This window comes from Chenopodium album, chromosome 19 (genome assembly GCF_948465745.1).
Source record: "Chenopodium album chromosome 19, dcCheAlbu1.1, whole genome shotgun sequence".
Lineage (NCBI taxonomy): Eukaryota > Viridiplantae > Streptophyta > Magnoliopsida > Caryophyllales > Amaranthaceae > Chenopodium > Chenopodium album.
In genome coordinates, this window is record NC_137852.1 from 2,872,949 (window position 1) to 2,898,722 (window position 25,774).

Consider the following 25,774-nt stretch of genomic DNA (forward strand, 5'->3'; position numbering starts at 1 on the left):
AGCGTTTAGGATAAAGAAGAATTTTTATTTTTTAATTTTTTAATTTTAATATTTACACTTTAGTAATATAAAAAATAGTAAAGCCAGAAAGGAACATGTATCATTTAAACTTCTGGTATTAAAATAGTAATATAGATAGATAATGTTAATCAATAATTGCTACTAATAATAACTTGTTTTAAAAATCCAAAAATGGTTAAAGTTTTTCATAATATCCCAAATATCTTGGCCTGAATAGAATGGTCACGCAACCCAACGTGACGGAAAAAACATTTAATACTCAAACGCAACAACTCTTCTTCCCCTTGACATCAAACTTGATGATCCTGATGTTGAAACGCAACAACTGAAAGCGATCTTCCATTCGCTACATCCAAAGTCAAGATACCGTCTTCTTCCTCCTCATTTTCTCTCTCCTCTCATCGATCAACAAACCCTCTTTTTCCGATCAACAATTTTGTACCAGTATGTCGGATGCTCTCATCAATGGCCTCGCCGGCGCCGGCGGCGGTATCATCGCTCAGCTCATCACTTATCCTCTTCAAACTGTACTTCTCTCTTCTTCATTTCAGTTTTTTTGTTGCTTAATTTGAAATTCGATGTTCCAATTTTGATCATTGGTGTTTGTTTTTTTTGAATTTATTGAAATTTGTTTGAAATTAGGTTAATACTCGGCAGCAAACGGATCGGGATCCGAAGAAGGAGAAGAAGAAGCTTGGAACTCTTGAACTTATGTGTCAGGTATTTTCTTCATTTTTTTTTTGGAATTTATTTTGAAGGTATATTTCTTAAATTTGAGCTTTAATATTGACTGGATTTCGGATGAATTTGGGGGTAAATTTAGGTTGTGAAGCATGAAGGATGGGGGAGGCTATATGGAGGTTTGACTCCGTCATTAGTAGGTACTGCTGCTTCTCAGGTGAGAAATTTTTTATCAATTGTTTACCTCCGTCGCACTTTAATATGCCACATTTTGTTGTTATGTTTTAAAAATAATTGTCTTAGTTACTTAGTATATAAAGCCAAAATATACGAGAAAACTCAAAATGTAACTCGCCGAATAGTGATGTATTTTATTTTGGACATCCTTAAAATGAAATGTGGCCTATTGAATTGAAATGAAAGGAATGTTTTTGTAAGTTTTGTCAATTAGTTATATTTGGCATTGCTACTTCATTTTGTATGGTGCTGGTTGAAGAAGTAAATCTTGTTTGTATATTTTGCTTCTGTCCATATTTAATGTCACATTATTTGATATTCTTATTTGCTATGAATTTTGTATGTTTTGGAAATCTGTATTTTTCTTATGGACACTCAATTACATTAGCTTACGGAGTATTTAACCGCGACTCTTGTGAGTTTGTGCTATTATTTGCGCATTGTGGGTATATGGGATTGCTATTGCAGTTCAAGAATGTGTGTGAGGTTGCGAGCTATCTTGACTTTTTCTTTATGGGTGTTTTTGGTGGGCTGTTGGCTTGAGTTAGGATATTGCAATAAAAAACAATATTTTTTCACTAAAGCTGTGACCTGCTCAAAGCAGAACCTAAAAGAGAAGTCATACAATCAATAATTACTCCTAGCTGGTTCATGAGAATAGTATGACTCAGATTTATCTGGAGCAGTAAATTAATAACTTCTTCTTCTTCTTGTCATCTTTGATTACACAATTAAATTGCTCCCCTATTGTTTCATTTTTCGAAATCCTTTGTTTGGTGTTAGCTGTCATTGACATGTTCTAGAATTGAAGTGTACTCAATATATGGATAATTAATGAATTATAGGGCATACAAGAACAGTATGCTTTCTTATTAATTAGTGAATAAAGTTATTGTTATGCCTGGTTCTTTCTAATCATATATAAAGTTTGTTTCGCAACCATATAAACACTCGAATGCAACCTTTATTACACCCATTTCCTTCCCTTTGCCTCCTCGCCTTTTGTGCAAGGCATTTAGAAGTGGGGGATGGTGATTAGAAGCTAGGTTTGAGCTTGTTTTACAAGCTGAAGTTGGTCTTTAACCTTTGGGTGGTTTTGAACTTGCTTGTTGATTTCTCTTCCTGGATCCTCATTTGATATTCTTATGATACAGGGTGTTTACTATTATTTCTATCAAATATTCAGGAATAAGGCTGAAGCTATTGCTCTTGACCGCAGGAAGAGAGGACTTGGGGATGGATCTGTTGGCATGTTATCATCATTAATCGTGGCCGCTATGTCTGGGTAATAACTTTTCCAATTTTGTTCTCTGTTTTTTTTAGATATTCTATAATTTTGTTTTATTGTTTTTGAGGCATAGTCAGAATCTTTGTTGTCCAATATTACTCGCCTTTCGAACTCAAGTTTAATTAAGTACAAGAGGTAAAGTCATGTTTGAAACACCTCAAAAATAAAAAGATCCAAAATTCTGGTATTGAACAAATTACATGAGCGAAAGCTCTATAATTGCAAGACTTGAGCCCAACAAATGAAAAAAAAAAATAAAGCTTCGTCTGTCCATAAATATTGCAACATGCATAGTTTCACGCTTCCTCTGAAATTTAGGTTTACAAGTAATTTTGAGGTGTTTTAGACATGACTTTGCCTCTTGTACTTTTTTATGAGTTAATTTTTTAAACTATTATATTTTATATTTGTATGGGTAGCATGAAATGAGCATGTGATATGTTGCTAAAAAATTAGAACATATGTTCAATTCCATATCGCATGTCTTGTATCATGCTTTGTCTTTGTCTTTGTAAGGAAGTAGGGTATTGGTGAAATCAAATGAATATAAGTTCAATCTTGTGTATAGAAGGAGGATGTTTGGACACTTGAACAATTTGCCTACTCTATTAAGGGTTTGTTCACCTTATTTTCACTTATTTTAGATCTAAGTCCACATAAGAGTGCACTTATTTTAGGTCTAAAAAGTTCAGTTCAAGAAAAATAAGTTCTAATAAGGGTTATCCAAGCTCAAATTACAACTAAAATAAGTTTTAATAAGTTCAGTTAAGTTCAGATTGGTTTAGTTTAGTTCAGATAGGTTCAGTTAATTGAAAATTAGGTGAATAAAACACATCCTTTGCTAATTATGACTAATTTTTCTTAACAAGGTACTCATTTATAAAACGCCGTGCTTGATTTTCCCAACAAAAGTCATAGCTTTGACTTTCATGACATGACTCATAATGGGACATTGTGGAGTTCATAATTTTTGATTTTTTTTTCAAAGAAGGTTTACAATTTTTTTTTCCTTTTTTATTTTTTTAAAGCTCTTGATTACTGTGCTATTTTCATTCTTTGGTGAATATAAATTTGGTTCATGTAGCTGACCCCATTTATGGGATTAAGGCTTTGATTGATGATTGTGAATATAAAGTTGCCAGTTAGGCCTTTCATACTTATGTAATTGTCACTTGTTTCCTGTGTGTGTATGTTACCGTGGCCTTTGCATGCCTTATCCACCCTTACTATACTATTGTAAGGTGCGCTACATCTTCCTTTCATAGACCCCACATTCAATGGGTCATGATTGGATGGTTATTTTTTACTGATTATTTTTATTGTGCTAGACAAATAATAACCGGACCACGTAATTGATGCTTTATTATATGATCAACACACTCTTAATTCCTAAATTTGTTTTATAGAGCCTGGTTTGATCCGATTGCTCTGTAATCTATTATCTAAGTTCCTTTTGTCTCCATTTTTTTTAGGTGTACAAATGTGTTGCTGACAAATCCCATATGGGTTATTGTCATTCGAATGCAGGTAAGAAGTTTCAAACTGAAGCACAATAAGAAATATATTTTACTATATGTGGATTTCCTTACTCACATTCAATCCTTTGATCACATCAATCTCTTGCCCACCAGCTATTTGGGTGGTGTTATTGTTTTCGTTTTGTAGTGAATTTGTTTTGCTGCTGCTAAAATTCCTCTCCTACTGGAACAACATGTTCATTTGTTTAGATTTAGTGAAATTTTTATATTTATCTCCCGTTCATCAATCTATAATAGTTTCAGATTTGCATTGCAATTTGTGTTGTGTCTTCTCCTTCAATTCCTCCCTCCCGTTCTTTACTTAGTTTTAAAAGGCGCAAGGCGCACCAAGGCGCAAATGGTCCTTGCAGCCTAGGCGCGAGGCGCAAGGCGAAGGCGCGCGCCTTTTGTATGCAAGGCGCATGTATTTACATATTTATTTCAAATTAGTTTTTACTTTGATTGTACTTAATACCAATTAAAAAAATTCATAATAAATTAAATGATAATATATTTAAAGCTAAGGCAGTCTTAATTTGAAAAAGAGCCCATCATTCTTCAATTTACAGCTTATATCTTAGTTATTTTCCTTGAGGCGCAAAGGCGCACCTTACCAAAGGCGCTTTGAGGCGCGCGCCTTCCGTAGGTGACTGAGCCTCGCCTAGCTAAAGCCCATATCCCAGAGCCTGGGAGCGAGGCGCGCTTTTTAAAACCAACTTGTTTATGACTGAAGTTTCATCAAGTCTGGAAGGTATTAATACATATGAGATCCCAAGCTAAGCAAGATTCTCTGTAAGCTGTCTAAAATTTTGTTGGAACCTCAATATTGGGTAGGAGATAAGACTGGCTGGATATGACATTACAACACTTGAACTGAGATCAATTTGCTTACCAATCTTCTTATTGTTCTGGTTAAATCCTTGGGAGTCTAATAACTCTAATATATTCCCATACCAATCTTTGGGCATGCTGTTTTTGCTAATTTTTTTTATTGCCCCTGACCCCTATCTGCTACTTAATCCTGTTAGAGTCATAACTAATGGAAGTAAATGTCAAGTTGGTTTTTTTGCTGAGTATACATGTTAGATGATGTTGTCCCCTTTTTCCATTTAAGACCCTGAGAACATTTTTCTCAGGCATATTGTTTAGTTGCATTTGACTGCAGTGCTTGTCATCTAACATCCTTAACTCTATCCCCCTTTTTTTTTTTGCTAAGTTGAAAGATGTTTGACAGGTTGAGTCAAATGTTTTGGTGTACATAATGCTAATTTTTTCCTTACTTTCCACAGACGCACACTAAGGCTTCCAAGAAAGTACAGCCCAATCAAGCTATAAGATCTCCTGAAGATAGTTTAGTTGCAATGGAGCCCCCACCTTATGGAACTAGCAATGCAGTATGTAAATTTTATGCCTTGTACTCTCTTCTTTTCATTAGAGTTTAACTGTTTTAGTTGTTTTCAATCCTATGATTGCCATGTTTATAGTTGTATAAGTATCTTGTCCAAGGGATGAACTTCACTTTTTATTTTTCAGGAATAAGGTTCTTTTTCTTGTATGTAGGCTTATTGTGCCAAAGAAGAGGGGTCATAAATGTACAAAGACAATAGACCTTAGACTTCGCTTGACAAAAGTCTTCTTTTAAAATGATCTGTTTTTTATTTATATATGGTGCTACTTGATTGTGCATCTAGTTTGTTCTTTAAAGGAGCGTGTGGTCTTTGTGTGCACTGTTTTTTGCTCTAACAAACAGTAGTATTTTGTAGATTCAAGAAGTTTATGATGAAGCTGGATTCTGGGGCTTTTGGAAAGGTGTAATACCAACATTGATAATGGTATATATCCCCAAGTTATTTCTTTGTTATATTTTTTAATTTTGTTTCGTACAAAAGATATGTGATTGACCATGTGTGATGGGTTTACAGGTAAGTAATCCTTCTATACAGTTCATGCTGTATGAGACCCTACTAAAAAAGCTGAGGCAGAGGCGTGCAATGAATAAAAATGGTAGCAAGGGAGTAACTGCTTTAGAGGTTAGTACTTATCTGAATTTCGAAGTTGTGTGTCACCAGATTCTGGGCATCACATTTGTGGCTTGCTCACTTCCTGCTTGTTTTAAAAACTGCACTTCCCCTTCTCCCATTTTTCTTGTTCACTGCCTATTAATTTTCAATTCATTTGAATTGTTTGCATTTGTGTTGGTAGATATTTTTACTTGGGGCTGTAGCAAAGCTTGGAGCTACTGTCGTGACATATCCCCTTTTGGTGGTAAAGGTAAAGACTTCATATTTTTTAATTGCTGGGTTTCAGAAAGTGGTTGGCGGTAAAAATCTACACAGAATTGAACAGCTTGAATTTGGCTATATTCTCATCACAGCAACAACCTTCTATTACTTGCATTAGGCTAGGTCTGGTTAGAATTAGTTGTATGCAACATTAACACATCTAATTAAAGATCGTCAGTCGGGTTTTTTCCAAGAAGTCCACAACAAAAGTTATTATATTTCTATGAAATAAGTAGTAAAATTAGTTAGGATTTTTACATTGAGGAACCCCTTGATGCTGCTGTTCAATAGGTGCAGAAAATGACCAATTGTTTTGACTAAGGTTTGTTGGTGCAGATTAGATTATTAGGCTGGCTTTCATTGCCCCTTCCCTCACATTCCTTTAATTTAAACCTTTTTGTGTTGTGATGTTCCAAACCTCCATTTATATGCGTAGTATAAAAGCCATCTAATTATTTGTTTTGCTCCTCTTTGCAGTCGAGGCTTCAAGCAAAGCAAATTGCTGGTGCAGACACAAAGTATCATTACAAAGGCATGTTAATTTTTTGCTTAATCGTTTTCTCCCATTTTTTGATCCAACGACCCAATTCTCAAACACAGCACCAACTAGTGTTCTGTATATTGAGGAGGATTGGGGTCCTGGAAGGTCAAGATCTACAAATATGACCTTTCTCTTAACCTCTCACTCTGACTTGGGTGCTTATGTTAGTGTTCGATTCAGTCTTTCTAAGAAAATTTTCCATGTTCATCATTCGACTGTCATTGTTCAAAACTACATTGTAGTTACAAGAAACAAGATGGAGAGTTGAGGTGAAATGGAGACTCCTAGAAGGTCACAGGTACATAATCTTAGAGCCACCTTCAACGACTGGTTGCCCTTGTCTTCAGGCACATCCACATTACAGAATTATAATTGAAGGAAAAACATAGTATTACTAGGCTGATTGATGTATATCTGTGGGTTTCTAGGTTCCCATATTGCACAAATACTTATAGGAATTACAGCACACAATCTGAGTATCACCAGATTTTCCCTTTACCCTCCGAATCAGGTAATTTACAATGCTATTCCAGTCATGAGGCGTGGGAGGAATTTGTTTCTCATGACATGCAGCCATCCAAACATAGCCTGGATTAACACAAAAGAACATAGGAGGGGCCCAATGGTCAGCTGTCTTTTTTGTGAATCACAGACAGCATGTGCGGTCCTCCTGGATATGGTGCAGGTAGAACTTAGAAAGCCTACTAAGCATTTGAACCCCTAAACTTTATTTGTGTGTATAAGAGAAAAGAATACCCAACAGAATTAGACCAATCCAATTTGAAAGGCCCTGTTGCAGGTCATTATAACCACCACATCACCATTTGCTAACTGTTTATTTACTTATCACTTCCTCAACTTTTTGAGGACCCAAGAAGCATGAGAAGGGCACCACTGAGGACCTTTAAACAATGTTCCTAACTTCCTACCTTACAAATATTACTCATATGTCCACTAACTCTACTTGATATGTGTCTTACAGAAGGACCAAGATGATGTTGCAGAATTCTACTTGTAATGTTGTAAACATCCGTAACTCCATGGATGCATTAGTGGGATGATTATAACTATCGGGACTTAAGGCTGATTATACTCCATATATTTTACTTTACAGGCTATTAACTTTATTATTGGTATTTGAACTTACCAGAAATTATTTTAGCCGTAAATTGAACTTGGGTGGCCTTATTTTTCTTGAACTCTATCTAACTTTTTTTCTGTAATTGTTAACCTGGGGCATTACTTTGCAACTTAGAATGAGCCACAGTACCTTTTGGAACTTATGCCAATATTGGCTATTGATAATTCATTTCTCAACTCTAGACCACGACCATGCTTGTGGAGGCATTAATTAGACGGCGAGAAGTTTATCTTGCCTTGAATGATTTCTTCCATTCTTTTACGTTCATAATTGAACTTCGTGTATGCTGTGCCATATTATCACAATTTTCTTTGCTTCTACTATTTCAGGTACATTTGATGCGCTCACGAAGATAGTTCATAACGAGGGTTTGTCTGGATTTTACAAAGGGATGAGCACAAAGATTGTACAAAGTGTTCTTGCAGCTGCTGTTCTATTTATGATTAAGGAGGAATTAGTGAAAGGAGCACGCCTATTACTTTCAAAGAATGGTGCCTTATCAAAGCCTCAATAGTTGTAGGCTTGTTTTATCCTCACCATTTCGGTACACCTTTCCAGCTGCAAAAAAAAAAAAAAAAAAAAAAAAAAAAAAAAAAAAAAAAAAAATTGAAGTAAAAAATCGCTGAGTTGAGTCAATTTATGGGCTTCAACTATAACACGTATTCTCTGATGAAGGAAGGAATCATGTGAGTGTCTGGAAATGCAGCTCCTGTTATGAATGATCAAGCAAGGGATTCATATTTCGAGTAGCCAAATTGTAAAATGTTTAAGTTGATTTGTAAGCCCAAGGGAAAAAAAAAATTGGCTGGATTCTTAATCATTGTGTTATTCATATTATTATTATTATTTTTTTTTTTAAAAAAATTTGTCACAAACACTAAATCATGAATTCGCGCCATTGGAGCTCAGCGCTTGAGCATCTTGAGCAGCGGTAAATTATCAAAGCATTCTGCTTTCCTTATACACCTTATATTTGAGGTTATGACAGCAGGGTTAGCTGTACAAGTAAACGTGTGATAGTCCCTTGCTAGTGTCTGGCACCAAAGTCTACATTGATGTTTACTGGAGCTCAAAAAGATGATCACAAGATTCAAATCCAAGTAAAATGATGTTCCATTGCCTTAGCTGGAGGATAAAGTGTGACGATTGTTAATGAAAAGTACCCTTCCTTTTGTTCCTTCGTAAAGTGCTTTATGAGAAATTAATCTTTCTATGCATATCAGAATGACTAATCCATCCCTCAAAATTGTTCATTGAGTTTTCATTTACAGTGTGTTTGGATAACATTAGAGGAAGGAGAAGAGGAGGGGAGGGAAGGATAGAGAAGAATGGTGAGTTTTAATTTCTCTCCAAATCTTTTCATTGTTGGAGGGATCATTTTCCTATAATTTAATCCCTCCATTTCTCTCACATCCAATTCCCTTACTTCCTCATTTGTTATCCAAATGAAAGATATCACATCTCTCCATTTTCCTCCCCTTCTTTTCCTTCCATTTCCTTCTATCCAAACACACCGTTAAGAGTCTAGTTTCATATTTAATAGGAGTTAGAAGGGAAATTTGCTACTTCTCAAATTATTGTAACAAAAAGTTTGGCATCTAACAAGTGCGGGCAAATCCCTCTCTCCCCTAGGTTTCCCATTTAGGGTCTGTTCTGATTGACTGAACTAAACTGAACTAAACTTATTAATTAGTGATTTTTAACTACGGATTAGTGCTCTTTGATTATATATTACTATACCTATGTGTATATTATTATTATTATTATTATTATTATTAATTATTATTATTATTATTAGTATTATTGTTATTGTTATTATTATTATTATTATTTATTCATGATTATTATTATTATTATTATTATTTATTGATAATAATAATAATAATAATTATTATTATTATTATTACTATTATTATTATTTGTTGTTGTCGTCGTCGTTGTAATAAGAGCTTAAAAGAATGAAATTTGGCTTTATATCATTAGCAATATCATTAGACATAAGAGTTGAACTGAACTGAACTGAATTTCAACGGAAGAGAACAGGCCCTTAGTCTACCGCTCAACAAAAAGTATAGGAACGAATGTATACGCATAGTTGAGTCATCTCAAATCAAGTATGAAGTAATTGGAACAGCTGCAAGTTCTATATTTAATGAGAGTGAGGGGTTGTTCTGATTTTAGTAATTGAATTGAAATGAGCTAAACTGAATTGTTGACAATAATTTTTTTTGTTATGATTATATTTACAACTTTTGACAATAATTTTTTTGTTTATTGATATGCCTTGTATAAATTTTATGGAAACAGTACTTTTTCATTGTAGTATTTATATTCAAAATCTAAAAATTATCCTAAGTTATACAGTTATAAATATAAAATAAACTCCTCACAAGTACCCAACACATTTAATTGCCAGAAAAAAATAAAAAATAAAAAATAAAAAGCCCAATGCAACGATTTACTCCGTGAAAATCTTATCGAAATTAAGGAGCATGTTTAAGGTGTTGTGGGGTTGATGTAAGAATTTATACTTTACGGGAAGTTAATTTCTTAATGAAATTCCTAAGAATTTCTTAAATGTGTTTGGTTGGGAATAAGGTAAATTGGAATTCCCATGAATTTTGATTTACCTAAGGGGGCTAGGTAATTTACTTCCCATATTTTATAGGAACTTGAAATTTCCATGAATTTTCATTCCCCCTATTTTTTTTTTTTTTTTTATTTTTTTTTTTATGTTAACCAAATAATTACTCATTTTATCAATTCACATAAATTTTTAATTTCTCCATTTTACAATGTCAATCAAATAAGGCTTTAAGTCAGTACTCCCTCCGTCCCTAAATTACATTCCTCTTTCTCTCTATTATATGAGGAATAAATGCTAGAAAGAGGAATGTAATTTAGGGACGGAGGGAGTACATAAGTCCATAAGCATAATAGCCAAAACTGAAAAGGTCGGTCCAACCCAAGGTGCTCGTACTCATTAAATCTACTCCTACCATTAAAAATTGGAAAATAAAAAATGACTATAGTACCGCCTCAAATTAGCCTAACTCTGCTGTTCAGCGATCCTACAGACTACAGTACAGTAAACTTACCCCACACTGACGTATTTACTATACTATTCCCCGGATCTTTTTCTGAATACGGTCCCACCTAACATCACCTTACCAACGTAATGGGACCCACAATTATTGGACATCTACGTGGAGCCCCCTTGGCATTCTTCTTTTTAAAACCTAGCTACTCCTTAAATAAAGTCATCGTCATTTATCAACATCAACTAGAAAAAATATTATAAAAGTGTATTTTAAACATAAAATAATTCGGATTACAAAGGTTCGGAGACGTGTTTGAGATTTCGATAAGGCGTATTCTTCTTAGTAAAAAATACTCATGCATAGTTATAGTAAGTTTATGTAAGTACTTCGTATAGGGTTTAAAATGATAAGAAAGAATATTGATGTAATGTTTTATGGTAAAGCTAAAATTTCATTACTATCTATACTAATATATTAAAAGCCGTTTCTAATAACGTCCACGTGTCACGTAAGCTCCCCCTCATTACGCCACGTCACTCATGAAACTACTCATAACGCCAAGTGGTTCTTCCTTCCATTTGTCTTCATTATATGTCATTCACTTATAATAATAATAAAAAAAAAATGTTCACCACAAGATTTGAAATCACAACTTCTAATTCTAAAACTAAGTGTTTTACCACTGATCTATGTTATTTTTGATATAATCTTTTGAATACAAAATACTAATATGTAGGAAATGACAACATGAACAACAAATTTAATTACAAAAAATTTTAATCATAAATTACAACATATATTAATGATCAATTTCATGCATGTAAAAATCCGAGGCATCGCCCGGGTCCACAAACTAGTTCATAATTAATTGAGAGTTTATATTGAAAATTTATGAAGAAATCACAATCTTGGAGATAATTAGTACTCCCTCCGTCCCTAAATTACATTCCTCCTTTCTATTTTTGGTATTCCAAAATTACATTCCTTCTTTCTATTTTTGGTAAGTTTTTTTAGTAAATCAACTCTCTTTTTTTTGTTTTATATTTAATGCTTTCTCACTCATCCTTACCTAATCTCACTCATAATCCTTGTGCCAAATTACAATGAATATGATTGGTTAAAAATTTTCAATTAAGAGCATGTGATTGGTCCTTTTTTTGCAAAGGATTGATGACATGTCATGAGTAATAACTAATCTATCTTTGTACTTCCCATAGCATTATCTAATCATTGTTATTTGTCTACTCATTCCTCCTTAATTCCCGTGTAAATTTCCAAAGAGGAATGTAATTTAGGGACGGAGGGAGTACTTCGTACTAGATTAGTAATTGTAAATTATATTTGAATTTATTCTATAATTGTTCTGTACAAACATTCATTAAAAATTTAATCTGACATTAAACCGATACTTTTCTAACTTTGCATCTTTGATTATCAATTTTCTGATTTTCTTCTATGTTGTACCAAAGTGCATTTTTTTTTTTACCTTATCAACTCGCCACTTGTGAATCACCCACAAACTAGTTAATTAATCATGGTTAACTAAATTAAAAGTTAAAGATATTTAAACTTTTGATACTTTCATTAAAGAATAAAAAAACAAGGCCGAGATAAATTCATTAAAATGGGGTCCACAAAGTTTTTGACGTGGGGCTTAGCTAATCAAAACGCGCCGGATTTAACCCTCTTCTAATAAACCCTAATTAACCTCACAACTTCACGTCCGCCACTCTTTCGCTGTATAAATACTATTCTCTCTCCTCCCTTATCATCTTATTTTGGAGTTTCCGAACTACGGCTGCGGGTTTCATTGCAGATTTTTCATTTTCTCTCTCCTCAATCTCTCTCTTCTTTCCACCGGAAATTTTCGGCGATTTTATCCTGGAGATTTTGTTCTTGATCGATCGATTATTTTTCTGAGATTTTGGAAATTTTGTTACCATTTGACGAACTTTTAGCTTTTGATCTAGGGATTTGGATTTCATAATTTATTAATTCGATTTAAAATCTTAAATATTGCCTATTTTTCGGTGGAATTTCGAGGAATTAAGGTGTTAGGGTTTTGAATCTTGATAATCGGAGCAGAGATGGCGGATTCGAAAAGGCAAGAATCGATGAACAGCGACAGAATTAACGGAGACGATGATTTCCGACGATTTAACAGCGATGAGAATGTTGAATCGGAAGAAGTGAGTTCGACGGTTGAATCTTCGGTCGGAAATTCAACGGCGAACGGTGTGAGTAATGGATCAGCAAGTTTGGCGGATCGATTGGGAGAGATTTTAGTTGATGAAGGTAATGGAGACCTTTTGCTTCAACAGAGTGACAGGGAGAACAATTTTTTGCAGTGGCTTCAAGCTTTGGATGTGCAACATATGGGCGCTTGTCGTGCCGATGAGAGGTTGAAGCCTTTGTTGAAGGCGAATGCTTCTTCCGGTGCCGCCGAAGATCGCCTTCTCTCTCATCTCAGCCAGGTGATTGTTGAACTTCAAAACTACTTCATACTAGTGATTGCTAAAATTGAAATTCGTATTTGAATTCTAATTTTAGGTTTTGATTGTGATTGTTCAATGAACAGCACTTTGAAACGTCTGAAGTTGGGCTGCTTGCGAGGTGTTTGTGTGTTCCTCTTGTTTCAATGCGAGTTGGGAAGGTGCTCAAGCAAGGATCAATGTTGTGTCCAACTTCTGCGAGGTATATTGTTCAAACTTATTATGAACCTAGATGTTATTTGCTGGTGACATTGTGTGAGATTATATGAGAATTTTGGGAAAATGTTGTAGCTATGAATCTATGATACTATATGTTATGAATCTTATGATATCTTGTAGCTGGTTTAAGTTAGAATTCAGTTTGATTCTATAATAATACGAGTATTCCTTAGTAATGTTGTTGGTACTTATATACATATGCATCCATGGGCAGGGCTCTGGGTGTTTTGCGAACTTATCGCTGGGTTTTGATTGCACATGTTATTGAATTAGAATTAGGCTGCTGGGAGTTTTACCATTTTTTTTTATTTGTTATATACTTATATGTAACTTGATGATCTAGGTATTCTAGTATGCATAAACTGTGGTGTTATGAGAGTGATGATTTCAATAGGTGTCTAAATTGCTTAATTTAATTGGTTTTTTCCTTTATATGTTTGATTGTCTCTGGTTGTGTACAAAAATTATGTTTTTTCAGGATGTTCTGAGGTTTTCATGGGATCAACGTGTTGGAAACTCATTCATGCTAGAATATCAATCCAGGTCGAGTGTGTTTTGGATTGTATCCCTACTTGTGCTCTTTAAAAAAAGATAGGATGTGTTATTTTAAGTGGTACAGTTGGGGCTTTTCATTTATCTAGTTATTCCGAATAAGGTTGTCTTGGCAGGTTGTCTACCTTGTAGACCAATGTCATCTTGTTAGCATATGGATTTCGACATAATATTGTATTGTGATTATTTTGTGTGGCTTAATATTAATTTCTTTCCGCTATTATTATGTTCAATCCTTTTAGTTATTGATTGAAAGAATAGAATTACAAGAGTACTCGTGTGAAGTAACATTAAACTCTGATCAGTGTATGTTGTATCTCTAAGGACTAACATATCTAGATGATTTGATGTGCAATGTTAGTTTTTTTTCTCATAGTTTGTATATCACATGATCATAGCTCATTTACTATGAAACTTCTTAATTATTGTGTTTTATGTTATGTGAACGTCTTTGTACTTGCATTGGGGGTGGGGTTTAAGGTTTAGTACATTAAACTTCCTTACCTTTGTAGACGGTAGCCTTATTGAGTTATCTGGTAATATCATATTGATTTGAAAAAAATTGGCCAATTGGTGTGGGTGGGAAATACTTTTTATAGTTGTGAAATCTAAGTAGGGATGCTGATCCTGTATTTTATTGATGATGACAATGTTCATCCTTCCAAATGAAAATATCTTTTCACTTGTAGGTAAATTGGACGTATCTATAATGATCTCTGAATTAAGAAGAAACGAAGGTAGTTTCATACCCTAATGTTATATATAATCTGCTTCGTTTGCACTTAATGTCAGGACCTTTATAGTGTGATTTTGTATTTTTTATGATTCGTGGCTTTTTTTTTTTAATATAAATATTGCTTTTATTTCAAATAAGTTAATTTTGGTCTGTAGTGAATAGTGATGCTATTAACTTTAGCAGTTCCTTTGGTATTCTTGCTTCAAATTTCTGATAAATTGAATCTGAATTGCTGACCTATTGACATCTCTTTTACTTTGTATTTTACAGCTTATTCTTGTTTGATACAGAATATTTAATTTTTATTTGTTCTAGTCTGATATAGTTATTTTTATCAAAAGTTCTTTTTTGCTTGTTAATAAATAAGAGTCTTGATAAAAAATTTTGATTTTTTTTTTTAGTTGAGAATGTTAATAGTTTTGCAAGGATATGTTACCTCTTCATTCAAAATATAATAAAATGTAATGATGTATTGCCTGGAGATCTTGTGGATTTTTGAACTGTCCCTGGTATTCATCTTTTTGAAACAGATAGTAGCAAGCCGTTTCTGTTTTAGTAAGCATATTATGACCTTATTGTAGTCTAATCAAGTATCCCCTGGTCTGTTACTACTTTTTTGAGCTTATGATACTGACACGGTTAGTATCTGATACAGATCCGATTGTCTAAGGTAACAATAGAGCTACTTGTAGTCTGCAGGGATTTCTTTTAAACTCAGGAGAAAAAAATAAAATAGCAGCTAAGTAGCAGAAGTAGGTCATGGGTAAATAAAATGAGATTCTTAGTTTTGTTTTCTTGAGGGATTATTATTGAGTTTGATAGAAAGCACATTTTTCTAGGTTTGCTGTTATATTCTTTATACATGTTTTTAAAATTTTATACTCCTAGCTATTTTATATCAAATTTGTTACTGTTTCATGTTTTAATTTTACTGTCTGAATTAGTTGGTTTTCTCCTTTTTGTGTGATTTGGTTAAGATAAAAAAAATATGAAAGTCTAATTTTTATCTTGTTAACCAGGGGAACTTTGAACCTTGCTCTTCTTCCATCATCTGATTTGCGCATCTCATTTGTGGGAGATAATGGTCAAACTGAAAGACTGGCGACATTAAGTGATACTTCTGAGTGTTCTGCTGTGATAGTTGAGGAAATACTTGCAGATCAGTCTGGCCGATCTTTTGTTATGAAGCTTCCTGATGGAGAACCTTTTTACTTTTGGTGCTCTGAGAGATCAAAATTACTTGGTAGTGACTTGCTTTGGAAGGTATGTGAATGGTTGAATATGCTTATGTAAATTGTTTGTGCAGTAGTCATTATTTGCAGTAAGAGAAAGATCAAGAGTAATTGCTAATGTGCACATTGATTTTATTGGTGCCAGATAAAGGATTTGCTGAGGAGGAAACCAACATTGGCTGAATTAACTGGCATAAGTGAATCGCGTCTTGAGTGCTTTGCAACTCACTTACGCTCCTATCTTGTTGGTCCCAGTGTCAACAATTTTCAAGCTTCTTCCACTGCTTTGTCTGCTCCCTGGACCGACAGAAGTTCAGACAACTTTGAAGTAGGTCCGAATTCTCATTCGTCATCAACTGTTGTGAGGCCTCTTCGTACTAAACAGTGTAGTGGTCAAACAATGAAAGGGCACACACAGTATCTAGGAAGCCTGAGCCCGCGGCCCAGCTCATTTAAAGAAGGTTTGCCAAGGGTTCTGACTTCCTTGAGAAGTACCTCAAGAGAGAAACTAAGGCGACGTGGAGACCTCCATCTTCCTGTCGTTGACGGCTTATTTATGAATGCACCAGTTCAGAATCTTTCTGACATGGGCAAGTCTTCTGAAGCTTTTGCAACCAACACAGTTTCTCCAGTGAGCTTTCTGGAATCACTTGGGAACGGCAGTCTTCCAGAGTCTTCAAGCTCAACAACTCAAATCCCTCCCATTGGCTCTCTTTTCTCCCCCTACTACTGTTGGTGTCCTCCCTGCACCTCTCCATCCGTGGCATCAATTTCCAAACTTCCGACTCCATATGTCGAACCATTCTCATTACCACCACTCTCCACCCTATTACCAGCCACAGGATCCCACAGCATGCTCTCACAAATTCCGCCACTTGACTTGGCAAGTGTTCCATCTCTGGAATTCCCTGCCTTCTTGTCAGATCCTTTGTCAAGGCTTTCCTTTTCTACGCAAAATTCACAGTTTCAATCCTTTACACCCCTAATGTGTGACCCAATTGTGCACATTCCTGTTGTCGATGTTTGCTCTTCTGGCCAAGGGTACTTGGTGAGTGCAGGGCCTGGTATTGCAACCAGCATACCACCATTGTATCCCAAATTGGTGGGTCCAATGATCTCTGAGAGTGAATCAATGGTGGACAAAGGTGCAAGGGAGACCTTGAGGTTGTTGCTTGGAAGCTCAAGCAGCCAGTCCTCTGCCTCTTTGATGGGGGTTTTCCCTGGTGTTCTGAATGACAAGGACAATCAAGGTTTTGTTGTTGCTGGAAGCCGAGGTCTGTACAGTGGGATCAGCGACGTTAATGCCATTGTTAACAGCTTTGCAGCAGTGGGACTAACATCAGTTTCTGAAAGGTCTGCAAGAACTGTTGGCTTAAGGAATTTTGGTAAAACCACTGCTACAGATGCTCTGGAACATACTTTTAGCAGTGTAGATTTCCAGGATTCCACATTTATGTCTAGTGAGGAGGAAATGGATTGATCGACAAGTGAGTATGATCCTTTTTGCTTGTTTCTCTTGTATTCCTGTATTTTGGACCTAGAATGGTTAAAAGGAATGTAGATATAAACATAGATTCTAGGTTTTGGCGCTCTGAAATGTAATTACATGTCTCTTGTTCAACCCATTTTGTTGGCAAACATTGATGTGAATGAATGTAAATGGTTTTGTATGTCAATATGGTCCTTAATGTATATTTCGCGTACCCAGATTTAATTGATCCAGTGTAAAGTTTGCTGAGATCTAAGTACAACTTTATCCTTGTGAGTTGGTGAGTAACCAGGAAACAAACCTCTTCATATTGGAGTAAAAGCCATAAACGCATGATGTGATATATTGATATCTCATAAAAGCAACGCCTTACAGTTTGCAATAAATATCAAGTTAGCACACAATTCAATCAGCAGGACCAAATGCAAAAATTGGACCATAATTGGAGTGAGTTACTAGTGATATATAGTAACTATGATTGTTGAAACTTTTACTAAATAGGGAGTCGAACTAGTAAATATCACATTGCGGACCACTTGTATATGTATTGCAATAATTCACTCGTATATGAGCAATCACCACTCGTGGTAAAGCTAAAAAGTGGTCCTAACTTTGTATAAATATTCTCATCAGTATAGTATTATCTACAATAATACGGTGTAACCTACCATCTTTACTCTTTAGCCCTTTAGGCGTAAAACCAAATTTGGTCAACAATAATGTTTTTCGTTGCAATGGTGGGTTATAAAATGGGCTTTGGCTATACTGAAAAAAAATACGGAGTAAGAAATAGAATGACCTCGAAATACAGTTGATATTTCAAAAGATAAGTACCTTTAGTATTTGAATTTATTTTATAGCTATCTTTTGGGTAAGACTGTAAAGGGGTATAAAGCTCTCTTTCAATTTATTTTAACCAGAGATAGACAAATATAAAAATTTATTTTCCATAAAAACATAATGAGGTAACTTGTACGCTGTACTTCATTTAATTTTTCCAAAATTTTGAAAAAATTTGTCATAAGATCGACCCATAAGATCCATATCTAACCCTAGGATTTTATGTGACTTACCTAAATTACAAATATCTATATTCTATAGTAACCAAACATTGAATTAGGGCGTTTAATTGAGAGAGGCAGAGGATTATTTGCCAGCTCATTCCCATACAAGATCTTAATCTCCACATAATAAGACATTAAATTCTTGATCATTGAGATAATAATTGGTAGAATGAAGCTTTAGACTAAATAAATTGTTTTACTATTCTAAGAAAGAAGAATCTAATATGTCAAAATCACTGGAAATCTACTAATCAATCATATTAAAGCCATTATTTTGTGCTACATGCCTAAGGCTGCGGCGAAGCAGTTGGATCAGGAGTATCAATTTACAGCTACAGTAAAATCAAACATAGTATAGTGCTCTAGGAATTACGATACGGGTATGTGTTAAGTGTTCAATTTAACTATTTTGCTAAATATCTGAGAATTTTAAAATGAGTTTGGTCCACAAATAAGGCTTAAGAGTTTTCATACTACAACCAAATGGCAATAGTAAGAGTAACTTGTCAACCTTATAAAGTGGAATCATCTCTCATCTTTCTCCAACGGAGGACACTCACAAGTGGGATACAATGGGTTTCAATAGTTCTCGATCATAAGATGTGCTCATTATGTATTTTCAAGATTCAAGCTAAGACATATACTTTTCTAAAGGTACAAATCAGACCAAGAAAGCGATTGGACCATGATTTCGAGTTGCTGATTCGATGGCATATTGTAACTTTGTAAGTTTGAAGGATAACTAGATAAGATAGTGAATACTGAATAAAGGTAGGTTTTCACTTTACATGAAGCAACAAAGATTGTAAGATGCTCCATTTCCTGTGTAAGCGTCATTTGCATAGTCGTCCACCAAAATTAAAAAAAACCTAAAGCTGATGGACCGACTGTTTAGATTAAATTAATCAGCAACAAAACTTTATAATTACTTAATTAAGATCGTATATTTTTTTATTATTGCATACACTATGCAAGCATCACGGAATTATAGATATTTAATTATAAGTGTTGTCAGAATTTCCTTCAATAGTTAGCAACTTAAGAGCATGCACCTGAACCTCCTTATTGGTGCAGCTGCTCATATCACATCTTTTCAAAAATTTTGATTCTCTTTTGGTTTTTGCAGTTATTTAATGAATTTTGTAATGATAGAGATAATTTATGTTGCATGTTTTTTTGTAATGATAGAGATAATTATGTTGCATTTTTTTAACCTAAGTATTTGGAGGTTTTGGCAGTTTATATTCATTTAAGAAAAATAATCATATACGTATCGATAAGCCAACAATTGTGCTCATCGATCTCACATCCCCACCACTCATCTAAATACCCGATTCTCACTTAAAATTCCACCAATAAATTATACTACGTATATAATATAGCCTCTTAAAAAAAACAATTGTTTTGATATTATACAGGCAAGTCATATAATTTACGCTCTAAACAATTACAAAGCGTGTTAATCAAAGTGCAAAAATTATTTCCGTTTAATTGAAAAGGTAAAAGACAATGTTTCATCAAAATGATTTGCACGTACTAAATCTATTTTTATACTTACACAATTGTACACTTTTAAAACAACATAAAAAGAGGTACGCGTAAACATATGCTAGATAATATAAATTTGAAGAATTGTTGTTACTAGAAATAATCTTCTGAATGAAAATGTCAAATAGGTTTTACACAATAAGCTTGATGATGTATGATATCTAAGTATAACTAACCTATAAGTTGACCATAATTGTCACGCATATAATATTGTATTACCGTATCAAATAAAATCGTACTGTAGTATAAAATGTAATATCTTTGATTTTCAAAAGCTTAATAAACCAAGTAATACACCGCCTCATTTCGTGCAAAGCTTAATATAAGATGCCCTTTAATTTGTCAGCTGCAACTTCGCTATGTTAGATTGTTATCCAATGATACAATCGTTAGCTGTTGCCTAGTCATTATTTGACCCCTTAAGAGATTAAATCAATTAATTTAATTAATTGTTGTACTCCAAGTTAAGATTTGGACTTTTTAAATGACTACTTTCTCTCTTTATTTGGTAAGCAAGATTAGGGCTATTGAATTAACCACAATAAGTCAATAAGACAATGTTGTTAACCAAGCTTTATTCTTTTACCACACATCCTATTTCCTCCCATTTCTTACAATTAGAGCATAGTGCCAAAAAATAGTGAATTTTTTTTTTACACAGTTAGTTCAACCCGCCCCCAGCCAAAAGCTCCTATCACAGGATACCTACCTGGCAATGTCCTAAAGGGGTAGAGGGGGTGGGATTTGTCGATGGTGAGGATCGAATTTCACACCTCGAGGATACGAGGCAACCTCTTGTGCCACTGCGCCAAGAGGTCTTCCTTGTCAAAAAATAGTGTTGTATGTGGTGAAAAGATCTAATTTCTTATGCACCATCGTTATAAAACTTTACCAACCACATTAATTTTACATCCACAAAGAAAATGTACTATGTACTCACGTACAAAACAGTGTTTTGCATTTGACTCACTTGTCAATACTCTTAACTTATACTTCGTAGTATTTTAGAGGTTTCATATACATTCAATTCTTATTTTCTTACCACGCCAATTGAGAGACTTTGAACGTGGATATCCCCTCACCTCTTTATCTGCTTTCAAGTGTCCGTTGTGCAAATAATGGAGTTAAAAAGGTGAGAATTGAGGTTTGAACAGAGTCCTTCCCGTAAAAAAGGTTACATTATTCCCAATTACGCCATACGTAATTAAGATATATTGTAAGAAGTATAGTAATTAATGAAATGTTGCACATAATAATCTAAAGTGACAATAATTCATACTAACAGTGAGAATATCAGAAAATGTACTTCAAATTCTCTGCTGAGTGGTTTTGTTCCTAGAAGGGAGCAAGCTAAGTGATGATTAATCACTAATTATAGACTCAGCTTCATTAATTATCCGTTGATACTAAACACTTTATGCTTTGTATAAAAAAAAAAATCTAATATGGCCCTATAATATCCGTAATAAAAAATTAAAAAGTGTGCTTAAATTCTAAGCAAACATAATTTTTTGACTTGTGATACAAATTAGGATGATAAAGCTGACCCACATTTACATTTTTTTCCTAATATTGTACGGAGTATTAATTAGGACACCATTTTTAATTACAAGTTAGTAGATGGCTTAGAATTCCTTCAATAAGTCTAGAAGTACTCTTTTAATTTCTGCAGAAAATTAAATCGGCAAATTGTTGGCATCATTTGCAAAAATAAACTAAATTCGTACAAGTTTTAATTAAGTGATGCATGTGCACAACGATACTGATGATATATGCCGGGGTTTTTGTTTAGCACATCATTTATATTCTTCTTGATGTAAACACCATGCCAGTTTTTGTATTCATCTCTTCATTTTTTAACCTTGTGATTTAATTTACCCAGTATAAGTGATCAGAAATTCATAACTATAGTTTGTTGTCAGCTTGTCGTATTATCATCCTAATCCACCCCTCGTAGTTTAATACGAAGTACACTATTATTCTACTTTTGTTCAATTTAATTTCGTTGGACTTTGGACCATTAATATATTTAAATACTACATCCGTTTCATATTATTTGCAACGATTTGACATAAAGTAGAGAGGAAAAATGGCTAATCGTTGCAAATAATATAAAACGACGGGTAGTATATATTTTTAAAAAAGAATATATCATATAATGTTGTAATTCGCCGATAAATAAAGTAAAAATTAGTAAGTATTAAATACTTGTAGTGCTAAAGTCAAATTATTACTGTACGATGATGGAATAATCCTTCATAGTAATGCCCTATGATAATGGAAAATTCTACTATGGTCCATTTCAAATGGACTACCACTATACTTAAATCTCATTGGATGATTTTACCTTTTTTTTTAAATCATGGTCAAACCTTATTTTAGGTAATTTCTTTTTTTATTCCTTTTTTTATTCTTTTTTGTTTTTCCAAAATTTAATTACTGTATTTCCAAAATTCATTTTTTAATTTTCGAAATTTATTTATTAAATTCAGTTTTTAATTAAATAAAAAAACAACATTTAATTTAAAAAATAAAAATCAAAAAAAAGTTCATCAAAGTTCTTCGTGTTCTTCGTTGTTCATCAATGTTCATCGACATTCTTCAACGTCCTACAATTTTGTGCAACAAATCGATGAATTTCTCAACGAAATTAAGAGTTACAGTCGTCCATTGATGAAGAAACCGATGGAGAAGAACAGCATTCGTGCGTGGATGGAGAAAACGAAATCGGATTTAAAATCCCGATTCATAGCGGCGTTATTATGAAAGAATTGTACAATATAAATCATCGGATGCAAAAACATCGAATTTATGTATTCGATCAACAAATTTTGAATTATTTCGTTGATATAGGTTATTCAACAAAAACAGTTAAGAAACGGTATATATTTTCTTCGAAACGCTGTTTGATCCAAAATATTTGAAGACGAATTACAATTCGTGTTTGGGTGTAAGGAATTAACATACGTACATATTAGACATTACCTATTATATACATCTTAAATATCAAATGGCTATGGCCCTACATTATGTTGGACATTACTATGTAATTTAAATTAACGTGTGACCAATTGTTTTAAATTTTACCTATACATACAAAAATTAAATTCAATCTTGTCAAAAAAAAAAAAAAAAATTAATTCAATCTTTAAGGATATCTTTCAACTTAGAAATATTATTTAAATACATTTCAATCTCAATTTATAAAAGGATAGTTTCTAACAAATATAATCCCCCCTTGTTTAGGGAATGAATATAAACCGTATTTATGGAAAAGGAATTCACCAAAAATCAAATAGGTATTTACCTGCGAACACACAATTAAATGAGTATTGGATATGGTCATAACATGTTTTGGACATCACCAATGCATAGTTACAATTTCTGCTATCTTTGTAATAAAGTTAATATGCTAGTTCAAAATTGAAATAAGTCCATTTATTTTGTTCCCTACATAGGAAGCTACCAATTTTTTATTTTTTTTGTTCGAAACAACCAATTTTTAGATTATAATTTGCGCAATTGGGTAGTTGCTTGGTTTTATCTGAAATGAACCATAGTTTTTATTAATTCATACATGTTTTGGCCCAAATTCACTTTTACTTGTAAAAATTAGTTTACATAATAATAGGTAATGACAAGATAATAAATATGCTAAATCATAAGTTTATTCTAGTTCAAAATTGAAATAAGTCCATTATTTTGTTCCCTACATAGGAAGTTATCAATTTTTTCTTTTTTTTTTTTCGAAACAACCAATTTTTAGATTATAATTTGCGCAATTGGGTAGCTGCTTGGTTTTATCTGAAATGAACCATAGTTTTTATTTATTCATACATGTTTTGGCCCAAATTCACTTTTACTTGTAAAAATTAGTTTACATAATAATAGGTAATGACAAGATAATAAATATGCTAAATCATAAGTTTATTCTAGTTCAAAATTGAAATAAGTCCATTATTTTGTTCCCTACATAGGAAGTTATCAATTTTTTCTTTTTTTTTTCGAAACAACCAATTTTTACATAATAATTGGTTTTATCTGAAATGAACCATAGTTTTTATTTATTCATACATGTTTTGGCCCAAATTCACTTTTACTTGTAAAAATTAGTTTACATAACAATAGGTAATGACAAGATAATAAATATGTTAAATCATATGTTTAGTACTTTGTTTGCAATGGTTATAGCTATGTCAATCGAATTTGGAGAAGAACAAACATATTGCATACACAATAGCGACTTTGTTTGCAATGGTTATATCATGGGCTATGTTTGTGGTCAAATTCTACTGAATTATTTACCTAATGCAATAAGAATTGTGAAATCACTTATACTGTGGGGCGTTCGTGATTTAAATTATAAAAAAAAAGTTTATGTAATGATGTATTAATTTAGCACTTTAAATTACTACTTTAATAAATCGTGTTAGCATAGGAAAATTGCTAATTGAGTGCATCATCCATGACCTTACATAATTTTAGACTAAATGGAAAAATTGTATATCCATTTTAAGTTCAGAAGATGGGAAAATAATGAAAATATTAATGAATAAATAAGTAATTATCATGTTTCGTACATAACACAATTTAATTGAATTTGGTACTTAAACTCGAAGTGTAGAAACATAACACATTTTAATTACATGCCATCAGTAGAATTTTGCCACATAGGGCCAAATATATATTTAGACCTACAGAACATATGAGGTTAAATTGTCTTCACATCGCACATGAAACCACAAAATACTTGACCAAAAAAAAACAATTGTTCCCAGTTATAGATACCTTTCTACAACAGTCGATAGCATAACCATAAAATACTAACTAAAAAAAACAACATAAAAGTCGATAGCTTAATCATCACCAAAGTCATCATTTCCAGAATCAGGATCAGATTCACCATTACCACCACCACCAGCATCACTGCCTCCCAGGTCAGCATCAGGCTCATCATCATCCTCATCATCAGCTTCCAAACAATGTATAAAAACAATACAATTAGTGCCCCTTAATTGTCAGGGTAAAATAATTCGGTAATATCAAAAGTTTCATTATATCATTACATATTAATGTTTTGAACATAAACTTTAGAACGAGTTCAACCAATATAAGTAATTACCAACATATAGATTGGCAATTACAGAAAATAGTCAATAAGCAATTACAGATCATGGCAATAACCAACAAGGTATATGGGGACTATGAAGCTTAGTAAAACAATTATTTTTAATTAATTGCTAGTATGAGTGAGATTTGAAATAAAAGGTTTTGTCAAAAACAAAAAAAATAAAATAAAAGGTTCTGTTTTACTTATATGGATCATAGGTATTAACATACATATAGATATGCAATTACCAATTACAAAGAAAGCATAAAACATAAGCTTGATTTACATAGGTATTTATATACTTATGTATATGCAATTACCTATTTAATAATAACAGATCATAGGCATTAATCAACAAGATTTATAGGCACAACAAATTAAGTCTGACATAAACACCATAATGTAAATTAAATAATTTTAAGTAGAATAAATACCTGGAGCCTCATTACGAGCGTCTAGCATTATCTGTGCACTCTCTCGGATTTCACTCATAACATCAGCAGTGAATAGGTCCGGCCGCATACGCTTAAGCATTTCTTGCACAACGATGCTCTCAAGTACGGCAGCGTCTGAAGGGGCTACG

General features: G+C 33.3%; 2 protein-coding genes across 2 annotated transcripts; both read left to right on the forward strand.

Annotated features, from left to right (window-relative positions):
- The first annotated feature begins 226 nt into the window (after positions 1-226).
- On the forward strand, positions 227-8,668 carry LOC145594604 (peroxisomal nicotinamide adenine dinucleotide carrier-like). The gene is made up of 11 exons (XM_081650926.1): positions 227-548; positions 664-741; positions 845-919; positions 2,094-2,224; positions 3,700-3,754; positions 5,034-5,138; positions 5,508-5,576; positions 5,667-5,774; positions 5,947-6,015; positions 6,504-6,558; positions 8,038-8,668. Exons 1-11 carry the CDS (start codon positions 468-470, stop codon positions 8,220-8,222), a joined length of 1,011 nt encoding a protein of 336 aa, XP_081507052.1. The 5' UTR covers positions 227-467; the 3' UTR covers positions 8,223-8,668.
- A 3,869-nt stretch (positions 8,669-12,537) lies between these two features.
- LOC145595057 (uncharacterized) lies at positions 12,538-17,656 on the forward strand. The gene is made up of 4 exons (XM_081651413.1): positions 12,538-13,223; positions 13,328-13,443; positions 15,768-16,011; positions 16,126-17,656. The coding sequence occupies exons 1-4, from the start codon at positions 12,837-12,839 to the stop codon at positions 17,458-17,460; spliced, it is 2,082 nt and encodes a 693-aa protein (XP_081507539.1). The 5' UTR covers positions 12,538-12,836; the 3' UTR covers positions 17,461-17,656.
- The last annotated feature ends 8,118 nt before the right edge of the window (positions 17,657-25,774 follow it).